Source organism: Petaurus breviceps, unplaced genomic scaffold (genome assembly GCF_028583685.1).
Source record: "Petaurus breviceps papuanus isolate PSGF00001 unplaced genomic scaffold, PetGlider_PUasm1.0 558, whole genome shotgun sequence".
Lineage (NCBI taxonomy): Eukaryota > Metazoa > Chordata > Mammalia > Diprotodontia > Petauridae > Petaurus > Petaurus breviceps.
In genome coordinates, this window is record NW_027186376.1 from 4,352,233 (window position 1) to 4,368,059 (window position 15,827).

Genomic DNA, 15,827 nt, shown 5'->3' on the forward strand with positions numbered 1-15,827 from the left:
GGGGGGGGGGGGGAGGGGGGCGGGGGGGAGGGCAGGACCAGGGGGCAGGGGTGAGGCTCTGGGGGGGGGAAGGGGGCAGGACCAAGGGGCAGGGGTGAGGCCCTGGCAGGGGGCAGGACCAGAGGGCAGGGATGGGACCCTGGAGGCATATATGAGGACTTAGCCTGAGGAGGGAGTGTTGAGAATGTAGAGCGGCTGCACACTGTGAAGCGGCAGAAGCAGTCACAGTCTGGGAAGGGGCAGGGTATGAAGCAGCTCCCAGCCCTCTGCTGACCCCCATTTCTCTTTCTGTCTCTTAGCAAATGGTGGCGGCGGAAATGGTCTGAGGAGTTCTTTCCCCCCGTGTCCCTGGGGGACCCGAAGCTGGAGTCATTGCTTACCCAGTTTGGCCTGCAGGTAGGGAGGGCCCCAGTGGCCTGGGCCAGGCTGGGAACGGGCATCATGCCTGGGAAGGGGCCCCAGTGTGTGACGAGGCCTGACCTGAGGCCCAGCAGAAGCAGGCAGGGGGCGTTGGCCAGGCACTGCAGCTTCTCCCCGAGCCATCTGGTTCTGAGCAGGTGCCCTCAGTTTCTCCACGTGTAAAATGGAGGAAGTTTTGGTGGACCTTCAGTGCTAGCCAGTTGTGGTTGTTAGTGTGACCTCCCTCTCCCCTCCAGGACAAGAGCCCAGGCCGACCCGCACACAGCTCAGCCAGCCTGCTGCCTCGAGCCCTGCGCTGGCTGCGGGATCAGCTGACCCCACTGGCTGCCCCCATGCTGCTCTGGGGCCTCATCGGCTCGGTGGGTGCCATCCACCTCCTCCAGGCACTGCTGCTTCCCAGGCCCCAGAGGCCTGAAACAGCAGGTGGGGAGAAGACCAAGCCACCCTCCCAGAAGGAGAAGGGGGGCAAGGACCGGTTCCAACCCCAGGGCTCAGAGGGGTCCGGAGACAGCTCCAAGGGCACCCGCAGAAAGAAATAGTGTTAGCCAGCCTGGATCTCAGGCTGCTTCTCAGGCACGGCTCCCCTGCCCCTGGGAGCAGGGTGAGGACAGGATGCTTTTGGGGCATCTAGGTGGTCAGGGTACCACCCCCACCCCCACCAAGCTCAGGACCTTCTCAGCCTCTCCCATCTGCTGCACTCTGGGCCCATTCCTCAGGGCCAGCTTCAAATGCCTTAGTGAGACTGTCTGACTTCCCTGGGCTAGGCTGGGATGCCCAGGGCTCTCTGGATCCAGGCCAGACACCCACCCTTTCTACTGGTATGTAAGATGGATGGACAGAAGTCTTCCTCGAGTTTTCTAAATAAAGAAAGGAACGTCTTTGGCTTTTTTCCATCCTTAGGCCTGTGGGCAGCAGAGGGTGGAGCAGGATGGGAGCTGATGTAGACCTAGGACGGGAGAAAAGCCGGTCAGGCCTCGGGGGAGTGAGAGACTGGGCGTAAACTGCCTAGGAACTAGCCAGCCCCTCTCTTCCTAGGCCCAGGCAGAACGAGGCAACAGCAACTTCCGTTGGTCCCACCTATGCCTGGGACCAGAGCTGGAGCTCTCTAGTCCTCTCAGCTTCCAGGCGCCTCTGCCAGCCTCCCCAGGGCCTTGGAAGAAGCAGGTGTTCTCAGGCTCCTTCCTCCGCATCACTGTGGCCTGATCTTGGAGAGGCGGGCCGGCCTGGTGACCGGTGCTGGTAGAGGCCATGCTGTTTAATCAGTGTTTTCCCAGAGCTGAGCATAAAGGGGACCAGACTCAAGTGCATGCCAGACAAAGGGTAGGTAGGTCCTGGAAGGGAGTTCAGGGCAATTTGGGCCAACAAACACTTGAGCAATCCAGTTGGCAAATGTCCATCCCATAAATGATCCCTGGGGATGGGGAGCTCACCTCCCAAGGTAACTTTTGCTTTGGCACAGCTTTAGTTAATAGGCACTCTTTCAGAAAGACATTGAGCTCAAATCTGGATCTGTACTCACCCTCCCCCATTTGGTTCTACCCTCTGGTCAAGCAGAATAAGCCGATCACAGCCCTCCCAGCAATTCTCCATAGGACTCTTGACCTTCTCCAGGCCAGATGCCCTCATTTGGAATGGGCTGAAGGCCCTTTTCTACCCTGACCACCTTCTGGACTCTCCAGCTGGTCAGCATCCTCTCTGAAAAGTGTCCCCCAGAACTGACGATGTCCAGAGGTGGCCCGGCCATGGCCAGGGGGCCATTGGGCCTCCTGGACCCACAAGTTCTGCCTGTTGAGTCAATCCAAGATGGTTTATGTGATTGGTACACGGCCCACCCTCCTCCCCGTGGGTCTTGGGAGTGCTGCTGTCTGTGGCTTTGGGCTGGGAAAATTCCAGCCATGTGTTGGAGTTGCATTGGTCTGTCTTTCTGTTCTCTAAGGCCAACCTCACTACCAGAGGCAGAGAAAAGCACCCTCCCTGTTTCTGTCTTTTCCTCTGCCTCCCTGCTTATCTCCCTCTCTCTGCTTGTCTTTGGGTCTCTCACACACACAGAACCACTGAACTGGACTGAAGTGTGAAGGGGACTCTGACCTCCATCCATTAGGATGGGTCACTGGGGGGCCTAAATGTGAAAGCTCTGGGCTGCACCAGGAAGGCTTTCTGAATCTCCCTTGTAGGGAAGCACAGACAGGGCTTGAGGCCAGCCAGCAGCCACATGCACCCAAAAAGCCCTTCATCACAGCCTTCACACAAAGCTCATTGGATCCCTACAAGACCAACAGCTATCAAGGGGGCTGAGCTGTGCGTGCTCAATTCAGGAGTTCCTCTAAGGGAGGCGCAAGTGGGCACAGGCCCTGGGTTTCCTAAATACAGCTTAGGCATGCTGGCTTAGGAGGCAGAGGGCTTGGGGACAGGGCAGCAGGGGCAGGCTTGGGTAGGGGAGCAGAGCTGAGAAGTAAAGGAAATAGTGGGGCTGATACTACCTAGTCCAGGGTCTGCAAAGCCCTTCACCAGGCCCAGGATACCCAAGTAGGACCAGCCTCATGGGGCTAGGGAAGGGCTCTGATCTGAGCCCTCCCACGGGGTTGGGGGCCTTGGTGCTCCACCTGCATAAGGTTAGGGTTAGATTCCTTGGGTTTGGGGATCTCTGGTCCAGGTCCCTGTACTCAAGGTGTCAGGGTACCCTGGTAGGAGTTACCCATTCTCACCCAGTGTGAGATCCATGGGCAGCTCCTTCTGTGGGGCAGTAGGTTCCAGTGCCAGTGGGAAAGTCAATGTCCTTTCAGACCCAGATGGAAAGTGGGACCAAGTTCCCAGGGAGTGTGGAGAATAAGTGTCCGTCCCAGAGAGCCTGATCCCCAAGGCAAAAGGGGTTAATAGCCTAGGGGATGCCAACTCTCAACCCTGAGCTCGCCCCCAATCTCTGTCAGAGGGTTCAGAGCCTCTTATCCAGCTCAGGTTCTGGTCCCAGCTCTTGCCTCTGGCTGGACAAAGTTGGAGAAAGCCTGCCTCAAGGAAGGAATTCTACCCTGGCACCTTGTCTAGCTGAATGCCAAGGGCAGGGAGTTCTCCCAGAGTGAGCAGAGAAGAAGGCAGAGTGGAGAGAGAAAGCTCCCCTCCTGCCCTCGCTCTCTGTGGCTCCCCTCCTGCCCTCTCTCTCCGTGGCTCCCCTCCTCCCCTCGCTTTCCGTGGCTCCCCTCTGCCTCTGCTAGGGGGGCCCAGCTGGTTTCGCTGCAGCAGCTGCCCAGGGGGCCCTCGTGCCTCCCACAGCTGGAGCCCTAAGAACCCACTCTGTGCTTTGCTCATTCTAGGTCTGTACAGAGTCCTAGCTGGAGATGGGGGTGGGGCAGGATACAGGGTGACCATGGGCCTGGGTGGTGAACACAATGTGTCTCTGTATAGAGCCTTGGCCCTCTACACGTTACTTAGTATCACTTTCCGCACAGAGGAGCCCAGACAGGAGAGCCATCTTTGGGCACATAGTGGGCTGTCAGGTGGAAGAGGTTATTGGCCCCCGGGGGGGGGGGAGGTAGTGAGGACCTGGAACATGTCTTAGGCTCCGAGAAGAGACCTCAGAAGTCATCCATTTTACAGTAAGGGAAACTGAGGCCCGGGGAGGTCATGGTTTTTGGCCAAGGTCACATAAGAGATTTGAATGATGAATTTGATTGAATTCTGAGGAATGACGAGATTTGAACCCTCTTTGGTGGCACAAACAATGGCAGATTTTGTCTTGATGTCAGAAAATCTTCCTACAGCAGTGTAGGAGCTCTTCTGGGAGAGCCCGGATGCCCTGCATTAGGGACGCATTTCTTTAGCAGATGGTTTCAGCTGCACACAATGTGAGCTCACTGCCCCTGCTAAGCTCCATGGATCCAGGAGAGCCTGTCCACTACCTCCAGAAGAATCCAAACGTCTTAGGAATAGGGACTGTTGGGTTTTGTCATAGGAACCCCCATGCTTAGCACAAGCCATTCACATAGTAGGTGCTTTCTTGATGTTTGTCCTGCAGACAGCATCTCTCCTGTGCTCGGGTCGGTGTCCCTGAGTGCCTGATCTCTCCCTGTTGGCATGTCCTGACCTGGAGCAGTCGTACTCCCCAGCTTCCCCCCTCCTCCTCACTTGCCTCTTCCATTCAAGGTCCTAGTCACATGGCTTGGTCACCTCATCTCCCTCATCCAATTCCCTCCTGGCTGCCTTCTTGGTCTCCCTGCTTCCAGTCTCCTCTTCAATCCATCCTCCACAAAGCTTCTCAAATCTTAGGAGGCCCAGATGTGATCACAGCACTCCCTTGCTCTGAAGCCTTCAATGCTTCCCTTTTGCTCCAGGATAAAACAAATTTCCCAGCATTCTATCAGTGTAAGGCTTAGACCGATACCCTTTATATCTCTTTAATAATACCCATAATCTAAGGATTTATTCTGTGAAGTTTGGATTCCGGCAAAGGACCACACTTAAGGACCTCAAGGGCCACATGTGGCCTCGAGGCTGCAAGTCCCCCACCCCTGGGGCCTTACATAGTGTGTCTTCCATAGCCCACCTCTCTGCATGTACCTCACGTGACTCCCCCTCCAGATACCATTCTCCACCTTCTGGGCACAATCGCCTGCTTCTTCTTCCCTCTCCCACTCTGCCTTAGTGCATTCGTCCTATCTTCAGGTACAAATAGCATCGACTTGGCAAGAATAACTGCTTCCGGTGGGAATTTGCCAGACGGCCCATTTTCTCCACAATCTTGGGTCCCCTGGCTCCGGGGCCATTCTCGGCCCTAGCCCCACCCCCAGCCAGCAGCCTTCCCTGAAGAGGCCTCCAGGTGGCCTGAGGCTCTGCCCCCTTCCCAGCAGCCTGCTTTGTGCATCTGATTCTAGGACCTAAGAGTAATGGTTGTGTTTAGACCAGCTCCCTCTGATCCCTTCCTGGCTGTCAACTCTGCCTGCCCAGACAAGTTCTCGGGCCATGGGACTCCTGGCTCAGGCCTCACCTCTTTGCTCTGGACTTTCTGAGCCCCAAGCTCCCAATCCCTGACACCCCCATCCCTGTTCCCGGGGCCTCTAAGCTTCTGATCCATGAGCCCCAGATCCCCCAAGTCCCCTGCTCCCTGAACCCCCAAGCTCCCTGAGACCACTAATCCCTAGGCCTCCTGCTTCCTCAAACTGCTGATCCCTGACCCCTGAGCCCCTGCTTCCTATACCCCTGACTGCTGAGCCTCCAGTCCCTAATTCCTGAGTACTCAGGCTCCTGATCCCTGACCCCCCCAAGACCCTTGAGCCCTAAACTCCTACTCACTGCACTCCCTGGTCCCTGAGCCCCCAAGCCCACTCCCAGTCCTCTAATCTCTGAGCCCCCTGCTCCCTCAGACACTGATTCCTGGCTCCCAGCCTGGAGGGGCCAAGCCCCCTGAGCCCCTCCCCCGCCAAGCTGGTGAGTCTCCCCAAGACACCAACACTCATGCAAACACACAGGTGAGTCTTTATTGATGGGTTGCCCTGGATGGGCCCTAAGTGGCTCATCCCATTCTGGCCCAGCCCTCCACCTGACCTCCGGAGGCAGAGCCAGGCTCTGGGGGCACCTTGGCCAAAGGCCTTGGGGCTACGGAGGGCAGCAGGAGCCGGAGCTTCGGGGCTCAGGCCCCAGTCAGTTGATGGCTGGGTCTTCGGATCCACATATTTCGAAGAGGCAGCCCTGCTTGATGGAGCTCTTTTCTCTGTCTCCTTCAGGGAGGGGAGGCATTTCGGCCAACTCAAGGGCATTTGTCGGGAGGTAGCTAGAGGCATGATCCAGGGCCTTCTCTGGGAGAGGCCTGGGAGGGAAAGGTGGCCCACAGGCCCTTTCCATCAGCACCTCAGGCCAGGCCCCATCCGCAGAGTCAGCCCTCCCCCTTTAGCCTAGGCTCCAGCCGTCTCATCCCTGCTGTCCACCCTCCAAGGTTAAGTCTCCCAGGTCTCCAAACTCAGCCCCTCAGCATCCTGTTGTCCCAGCAGGGTCCCCAGCTCACTGCTCTCCCTCCGGGCCTCTTGTAGTCAGGCCTCCAGCCCGTAGGCTTCCAGGATCATTCCTGCTGAAGTCCCAGCCTCTAGAATTAGCCTCCTGTACCACCGCCCCCCCCCCATAGTGCAGGGAGGTACTAGAGGACATGGTGGGGTCTCTGCTGTTCTGGTCCTCAGGGAATGAGCTCTTCCCTCCCACCTTCCAGCCCTGAGCTAGTCACTTCCTTTTGGCCTGTCTGGGAGGCAGGACAGCACAAAGCAGATCCCCAAAGGGATGCCTGGCCAGACAGGCCCTTATTCTGGGCTCTGAACCCCTTCATGCTCATTGAGTTTTCAGTCTCCATTTCATCCTTTGTGGGCCTGTATCCCCACCAGGTGGTAGGCGTCTTAAAGGTGTCACTGGACCCTCAGCCCCCTCCACACCCCCACTGCCTCATTGTCCCAGTCCTCAACTCTGGATAATGGGGATCTGCAGCTGAGGCTTGGGAAACATTGGGGGAAGTAACAGATTTGGAGGGGGAGAAAAGGAGAAGGGGTCTGGGTCATGCTGGGGCCAGGGTAAGGCTCTTGGTATCTCTACAGTGGGAGATTGTGTGTCTCAGGGTCTCAAGGCCTGAGGGCCCAATGGGGCTGGACTGACCTGGGCCAGATTCCAGGCAGTGACAGGCATAGAAGGCCCAGGAGGAGGATGGACAATGGAAGAGGCCGGGTCATGGTCAGAGCAGAGGTGCCTGAAGGCTTGCAGGTGGCAGAGTCCCTGGCTGCCCTGGAGGGGAAGTTTGGGGCCAGAGTGGGTATAGGAGGGCAGAGAGGGGTTCACAGGGATGGGTCCCCAACCTCTGACCCCCCATCCCCTCACTTTAGTGCCCCCCAACCCACTGGGAAGGAGGGAGATTAGAGGGAGGTTAGTGAGGACAAGGGCCTGGGGTGAGTGAAATCCCAGGGAGGAGTGAGGAAGGTCAGAAGGACGTGGGGCAGTGAGTGGGGCTAAGGGACTCTGCAGGGGAGCAGTGAGGGGACCTGATGGGCAGGGAGCAGTGGGGGAGGGGTGGGGAGGAGTGGGGGAGGGAGAGGGAGCAGTGGGGGGACCTGATGGGCAGGGAGCAGTGGGGGAGGGGCGGGGGGGGGTGGGGGGGGGGGGGGGGGGGGGGGGGGGGGGGGGGGGGAGCAGGGGGGGAGGGAGAGGCAATACCGGAGCTTTGTCAGTGTGGAGAGTGTCCTTCCCTCTCTTCACTGGATGTTGTCTTATCCCAGCCCAGTCCAGAAATACTCCTTTTCTGGGGGGCGGAGCTAGACCTTACCTCCCTTGACTGGGTTACAGGTTCCTCCTCCCCTAGCTGAAGTCGTCTAGGCCAGTCCCCTGGTTCCAGACCCATCACTGCTTCACCCTTCAGGGCCTGTTCCTCCAGACCCTGGGGGGGAGAGGGGGAATCACAGAGAAGGCAGATGTTAAGGAAGAAGAGGGAGTCTGCCAGGGGCCAGGAGGTGGTGGTCAGACCCTGGAAGGGGGGAATCCTCTGTTCTGGAGGCATCTGAATTTGCTGTGTGGATCCTCTGCCCCCCACTCCCAATCATCACTGTTTATAATTACTTGGAAGCATATAGTAAGTGCTCTATAAATGCTTCTTCCCTTCTCCCCCACCCAGGCTAGGCTCCCTGTAGCTCTGACCCGGTCTCCTCACCCATCCCAAGAGGGCTCTCCAGCACGGGCAGGAGGGAGTTCTAGGCCCTGGTATCCCTGAGGCCAGTAGCCTGTGACTTGCCAGGTCATGCCAATCATTGGCCAATGAAGGAGGAGAGGTCTGGGAGCCAGAGTCTCTGGGTCGAATCCCAGTTCACACTGAAAAATCTTAGCCTTATTTTACAGATATTTGGATGTAAGGAGATTGAAAGTACTTTCTAGAGATCATCTGGGGAATCAAGATAAGCAAAGGAGCTGGATTCAAATCCCAGAGATTCAGTCTCCTTGTTCCTTGGGTTCCTCTCTTGGGAAGGTGGCTGCTGGGAGAGGCTGAGAGAGGGGAATGGACCAGTGGGTAGAGCACTGGGCCTGGAGTCAGGAAATTCTGAGTTCAAATTCTGTCTTGGACACCCAGTAGCTGTGTGACCCGAGCAAGTCACTTATCCTCCACCTGCCTCAGTTTCCTCATCTGTAAGATGGGGGTAATCATTTTGGATTGCTGTGAGGATCAAAGGAAACAAGCTCTGTAAAATCTGACCTTCTGCAGTGAGCCTCCTTTCTTTCTGTGCATGCCATCTGCCCCGTTAAGCTGGGAGCTCCTTGAAAAAAAGGACTCCATTTGTATGCCCAGCATTTAGCACAGTGTCTAGTACACAGCAGGTGCCTAATAGTAAATGCTGGGTGGTTGACAAAGTGTTTGCAAGCCTTAGGACACTGTATAAGCCATATTTACTCTCATTGTTAGGGAGAAAGTTCACACAGCACCTACTGTGTGCCCATCACCGTTATGAATGCATATCTCCTTGGCTCCTCCCAACCCTGCTACTATTATCCCCATTTTACAGTTGGAGGAGTTGAGGCAAGCAGAGGCAAAGTGACTTCCCCAGGAGTATACAGCTTAGTAAGTGTCTTGGGCTGGATTCTTCCTGACTCCAGGATGAGTGTTCTACCCACTGTGCCAACTAGCTGCATCACCATTGTTCTTAATCGTCAGGTCTCTAACCCTGTGTGTTAATCCAGGCAAGTTATCAAACCTCCTGTAAATGGGAGCAGGGAGGGGGGAGGGGGGGCCAGACTGCATGCTCTCTGAGGTCCCATGAGCTCCAGAGCTAAGCTCTTGTGATCACCCTCCCCATCTCCACCCACCACCTCCAGGCTAAAGCCTTCCCCTCCGCAGACTCCACATTCATCTCCCATTATCCAAGGGAATATATTTCAGAGGAGACAAATAATCTGGGAGGGGCCCTAATGTCAGGACTAGGGTGGTGGGGAGAGGCTGAGTTGAGACCTAGCCTGGGGAGGCATGGGGAAGATGGGACTCGCAGAACAACATGTCTAGGTGGGGCATATGGGAAGGGGGTCATCAGATGTTCGGGTGGGCACAGGAGCTCAGAGACTGGGACTATGGCATCACTGAGTTGGGGCCACCTCCAACTCCACCAGCCCTTCTCTCTCTCCCTCCCCCTCCTAGCCCTGGGCAAGGACCTGGAGTCCCCATTATGGACAGCTCAGAGACATCAGTGAGCCCAGGGAGGGGCTGTCAAAGGGAAGGATTCACTCTACCAGGCAAAGTGGGAACACTGAGAGCCCCTTTCTCTGCACTAGGAGTTCCTGTTCACTCACAAACCAAGGCAAGATGGGGCATCACTCACCCATCCCTTTGCCTTCCAGTTGAGAAGCCCTGTGGGGTGATCTTGGGAGGGAGTGTAAGAGAACCCTCTTCTCCATCCCCAAGTCCCCTGTTCTAGTGCAGGTCTTCATTACTCCAACTACATAGAATGCCTTAGTAGGCATAGTGGAGAGGGCCCTGGCTTTGGGGTCAGAAGACTTGGGCTGATGCCACTGTTTGCCAGCTACATGACTTTGGGCTCCATCATGTCCCGGAGGTAACTCTGCGTGCTTGAAAGCTATGGCACCAGGGAAGTACAAGCACTGGAAGTTTTATTCCATCCATCAGGCCAACCTTCTTAAGCATCCTCTGTGTGCCAGGCATGGGCATACCTAGACAAAATGAAGCTTACATTTTAACGGAGGAGCCAACGTGTCCAGATATAAGCACATGTAGAAATAGACCCAGTGAATACAAGGTGATTTGGGGAGGGAGGCAGGGGAATCAGGAAAGGCTTTTATAGGAGGAGACACTTGAGCTCTGCTTTGAAATAGGCAGAGGTGAAGCGGGAGAGCATTGCAGCCATGGGGGAGAGCCAGAGCAAAGGCATGGAGGCAGGAGATGGAAGCTGGAAGTATTGTGCCGTAAATGTCACGTAGGCCAGTGGAGATGAATGGTAGGGTATGTGGAGGAGAGCAATGTATAAGAAGATCGGAATATAGGAAAGGACTACATAACCAGCAGCTTAAAATGTCACATGTAGGAATTTGCATTTGATCCTGAAGGTGATAGGGAGCCATGGAAGGTTATTGAGTGGGAGAGAATGACATAGTCAGACCTTTGTGTTAGGAACATCATTTTGGCAGCTGAATGAGGATGGAGTGGGGAGATACTTGAGAAAGGGGCAGTAAATAGAGGCTGTTGTAATAGTCCGGGTAAGAGGTAATAACAGAGGGCCTGAACAGAGAGGCTTGGGGGAGCCACATGGTGGGCAGAGTGAAAGGGAAAGATGTGAGACAAAAAGGATAAGATCTGGCAGCTGATTGGATGTAGTGGAGGGGGGAAGGGGGAGAGTGAGGAGTCTTCCCGACCTGAGAGTCTGGGTGATTGTTGTGGCCAAGCTGGAAAGGCTTCCAGCACAGTCCACTCCTGCTTCCAAGGCTCATCACCAGGAGATCGACTACAAGGAGATGAAATCTTTAGCCATGGCAAGCCAAGGGACAAAGAAAAATAGAGTCAGGGTCGTCAGACTTTGATGCCGCTTCTCCCGTTGTCTGAGGGATGGTGGGGGAGGGAGCAGAGAGACAGAAAAGATGCTCTGAGGTAGTCCTTGGGTCATCCAGGAGCAATAGCCGGGAGCTCTCTAGCCATGGGATTCCTGTCCAACAACTGCTGAGTTCATGTCCCACTGAAAAAATCTAGAGGTGTCCATGCTGCCATGCTGTCTCTAAGGGAAGCCAGGTGACAAAAGGAAGCATGGCTTGGACAGAAGGAAGGCTTGAAGGTTCTAGTTGGAGAGCAGAATGGAATTGCTGGGCTTTGCCGGGGGTCAATTTTGCATATATATAATATATATAATTTTATATATTTTATATATAATATGTATGTATGTATATATTTCCTCCCTATCTTATAAGCTCCTCGAGGCCAGGAACTGATTAACTTTTGTCTTTGTACTCTCAAGGCCTGGCACAATGCCGGGAACATAAGCACTTAATAAATGTTGCTGATTGATGGCATGCCCTGAGTCAAGAAGACGTCATTTTACTCGAAGGTGGCCATCTCATCTGGCATCGCCCCCACTAAGTTAGGAAGAAGGTGACCATCAAGGTCAGTTTGATTAATCTTTTATTTATTTATTTTAGTTCTCAACATTCATTTCCACAAGATTTTGAGTTACAATTTTTCTTCCTGTCTTTCCCCTACTCCCACCCCAAGATAGTGAGCCTGCTGAATACCCTCTCCCCCAATCTGCTCTCTTCTATCCTCCCCCACTCCCCCTCTAACTTTCTAGTAGGGCAAGATGGATTTCTATACCCCAGTGCCTGTATATCTTATTTCCCATTTGCATGTGAAAAACAATTTTTTAGACATTTGTTTTCAAAACTTTGATTTCTAGATTCTTTCCCTTCTTCCCTCTTCACCCACCCCCATTGGAAAGACAAGCAATTCAATATAGGTTTGAAACTATCATGTATAGTTTACATAGTAGTTATGTTGAGAAAGACTAACTGTATTTCCCTCCATCCTATCCCCTCCACCACTTATTCTATTTTGTACTTTGACCCTGTCCCTTTTGACCCTGTTTGCTTCTAACTACCCTCTCCCCCAATCTGCCCTCCCTTTTATCATCCCCCCTCTTATTCCCTTCCCCCCTACTTTCCTGTAGGGTAAGATACCCACTTGAGTGTGTATGTTATTCCCTCCTTAAGCCAAATTCAATGAGTTGACCCATTCCTTTTCACCTTCCTGCTCTGTTGTAACAGTTTTCTCTTGCTTCCTTTATATGAGGTAATTTACCCTATTCTATTTCTTCCTTTCTGCTTTTGCCAATATATTCCCCTCTCACCTCTTAATTTTATTTTTTAAATATCATCCCTTCATATCCAACTCATCCTGTGCCCTCTGTCTATGTACACACATATACACATATTCACATATGTATTTTTACACACATACACCCTCCTTTACATATATATTTCCTTCAACTATCCTCATACTGAGAAAAGTTTCATGAGTTACAATTATCATTTTTCCATGTAGGAATGTAAATAGTTCAACTTTAATAAGTTCCTTATGATTTCTTTTTCCTGTTTACCTTCTCATGCTTCTCTTGCTTCTGGTATTTGAAAATCAAATTTTCTGTTCAGCTCTGATTTTTTCATCAAGAATACATGAAAGGGGGGCAGCCAGGTAGCACAGCGAGTAAGAGCACTGGCTTCAGTGTCGGGATGACAGGTGGATCAAATCTGGGCTCAGACTCTTGTTACCCACCCAGAAACACCTGGCCGTGTAACCTTGAGCAAGTTACTTAACCCCAATTGCTTAGGGGCAGCCAGGTGGCTCAGTGAATAAGAGCACCGGCTCCAGTATCGGGATGACCTGGGGATCAAATCCAGGCTCAGATACTTCGCACCACACCCAGAAATAACTGTCTGTGTAACCTTGAACAAGTTACTTAACCCCGGTTGCTTAAAAAAAAAATACATGAAAGTTCTCTATTTCAATGAATGACCATATTTTCCCCTGAAGCATTATACTCAGTTTTGCTGGGTAGATGATTCTTGGTTTTAATCCTAGCTCCTTTGACCTCTGGAATATCATATTCCAAGCCCTTCTATCCTTTAAGGTAGAAGCTGCTAGATCTTGTATTATACTTGTTGTGTTTCCACAATACTCAAATTGTTTCTTCCTGACAGCTTGTAATATTTTCTCCTTGACCTGGGAACTCTGGAATTTGGCTATGATATTCCTAAGTGTTTTCTTTTGGGGATCTTTTTCAAGGGGTGATTGGTGAATTCTTTCAATTTCTATTTTGCCCTCTGGTTCTAAAATATCAGGGCAATTTTCCTTGAGAATTTCTTGAAGGATGATTCCTAGGCTCTTTTTTTTTATCATGGCTTTCAGGTAATCCAATAATTTTTATAAATATATGTTTATTTCATTTTATTTTTTTTTACGCAATCAGGGTTAAGTAACTCACTCAAGGTTACATGGCCAGTTATTTCTGGGTGTGGTGCTGAGTGTCTGAGCCTGGGATTCGATCTCCAGGTCATCCCAACACTGGAGCCAGTGCTCTTACTCGCTGAGCCACCTGGATGCCCCTAATCCAATAATTTTTAAATTATTTCTCCTGGATCTATTTTCCAGGTCAGTGGATTTTCCAATGAGATATTACACATTGCCTTCTATTTTTTTGGATCTGTTTTAGAGTATCTCGATTTCTCATAAAATCATTAACTTCCATTTGCTCCAATCTAATTTTGAAGGAATTATTCAGTGAGTTTTTTAAATTCTTTTTCCATATGGCCAATTAAGCTTTTTAAGGCATTCTTCTCCTCATTGGCTTTTTGGGCCTCTTTTGCCATTTGAGTTAGTCTATTTTTAAGGTGTTATTTTCTTCAGTCAGGCTGTTGACTCAATTTTCACTGTTTTCATGCATCATTCTTGTTTCTCTTCCCAATTTTTCCTCCACTTCTCTTACTTGATTTTCAAAATCCTTCTTGAGCTCCTCCATGGCCTGTAACCAGTTCATATTTTTCTTGGAAGTTTTTGATGCAGGAGTTCTGACTTTATTGTCTTCTTCTGGTTCCATGTCTTGATCCTTTTTTCCCCAAAAAAGGATTCTATGGTTTGATTGCGCTTCCTCTGTTTGCTCATCTTCCCAGTCGATTACTTGACTTTTGAGCTCTTTGCCACAGTAGAACTCTGCTTCCAGAGTGGAGAGAGCTGTGTCCCAAAGTTCTGGGGGTTTTGCAGTTGTCAGATCTGTTGTCAGAGATATGAGAAGGGTACGCTTTCTACAGCCACCACAAGCTCTGGCACACTGACATTCCTCACCCCAGGACCACCACCCAAGACTGTGACCCAGATCCAAGCAGGTCAAAGCAAGAGAGATTACCCTCTAAATGGTCACTTGGTCCCCCTACTATCTGCAGGCCATGAGCTCCAGAGGCAGCCACAGCAGCAGCTACCATCGCCATGGATCCACCACTTCTCACCCCAGGGGCAGGGGCCAGACTGCATTCTTCCTTCACCCTGTTACAACAGAGTCCCCACTGACCTTTTACTTTTATGGGTTGGCATTTATGGGTTGCAAATTCTGGAGACCTCCACAGCTGCTGGTGATTCACCCTCCTGAAGTCTGCCCCAGCCAGTCTGTGCCACCATTCTGGGCCCACATGGCTCACATGAGATTGTGCTCAGCTCTCAGCCCAGTGTGATAGACCCTGCCTGCCAGGCTGCCTTCAGCAGGAGATTTGTTTCTCTCTGTCACTTTATGGGCTCTGTAGTTCTAAAGTTTGTTTAGAGTCATATTTTACAAGTATTGGAGGTGGTTGGTGCAGAAGCTTAAGCAAGTTCCTACTTTTACTCTGCCATCTTGGCTCTGCCCCATCATCAAGGTCATTTTGCCTCATGAACCAATATATATTGAAGAGATGGAAAAGATAGAAATGCAACAAACATACACTATCCAAAACCAAGCCAACATGCATATTGATACTCAAGGGCTTCAAAGTGAAGGATGTTGACAACTGTGCTGGAAAATATGGTTGGAGACTAAGAAATGAAAGGAGCCAAGAGTTGCTAGACCACACAGAAGCCAAATTCCTGAAGAGGATGGGACATGACAAGTCCCATGCATCACCAAAATAATGAAATTAAAGGCAGACTGAATAGACAGGAAACAACTGAATACTGATGATAGAATAATTTCTGAAGCAGCTATCTGTATGCACTCAGATTATCAATGAATAGAGCAAAGGTTTAACAAAATCGACAATGATCTGAAAGAAAATACAGAGAGGAGAAGGCATTCTAACCAATTATAACAACTCCAGCCTGACCTATTCAAATGAGTCATCCATGCTGAAAAATGGGAAATGGATGAAATAAGACATTGGTTCTGATTATCAACATTTCCTACAGAAGTGAGAGACACAAAACAATTATCACAATGAAGAGACCAAAATTACCTAGAAATTATCTCGGACAACAAACCTTTGATCCCTTTGCCAAACAGGCATGTGGCAGCTCAAGACAACACTTGTTTAAAATATAAACTAAGTTATGAAATATTACAGGGAAAGAGAGAATAAAGTTTTGAACAATATCACTTCACAACACAGTGAACAATGTTGAAAGGAAAACGTCTGCAGAATGCAAATGACAACCCCAGTCAAACTAAGAGTATTTGCGTATGGAAGTAAGAGGAGGAAGGACACCAAACCATGAAAAATGAAAGAGATCAACCAAAATTTTCCAGCAAACTATATTCTTTCCTTTAAAGAAAATAATATCCTTCTCCCTCATGAATATAGATGGAAAAATTCTAAATAAAATACTAGCCAAAAGACTACAGCAACTTATCCCAAGAATAATACACTTTGATCAGGTAGAATTTATTCCAGGA

At 51.3% G+C, this 15,827-nt stretch overlaps 1 protein-coding gene and 1 long non-coding RNA gene across 3 annotated transcripts in view; one reads left to right on the forward strand and one right to left on the reverse strand.

The window, feature by feature from the left end:
* LMF2 (lipase maturation factor 2) overlaps positions 1-1,298 on the forward strand; it is a 7,445-nt gene extending 6,147 nt beyond the window's left edge. For both annotated transcript variants that reach the window (XM_069102925.1, XM_069102926.1), the window contains exons 13-14: positions 300-396; positions 657-1,298. In XM_069102925.1, the coding sequence (XP_068959026.1) occupies positions 300-396; positions 657-959 (400 nt within the window). In that variant the 3' untranslated portion in view covers positions 960-1,298. The remainder of the gene's footprint in view (positions 1-299; positions 397-656) is intronic.
* Positions 1,299-5,866: 4,568 nt separating this feature from the next.
* Positions 5,867-7,683, reverse strand: LOC138172987 (uncharacterized). Its single transcript, XR_011171284.1, has 3 exons — positions 7,597-7,683; positions 7,045-7,170; positions 5,867-6,217 (listed from the first exon to the last, which is right to left on the reverse strand). It is a non-coding gene; the product is annotated as an uncharacterized lncRNA (long non-coding RNA).
* Between the last annotated feature and the right edge of the window lie 8,144 nt (positions 7,684-15,827).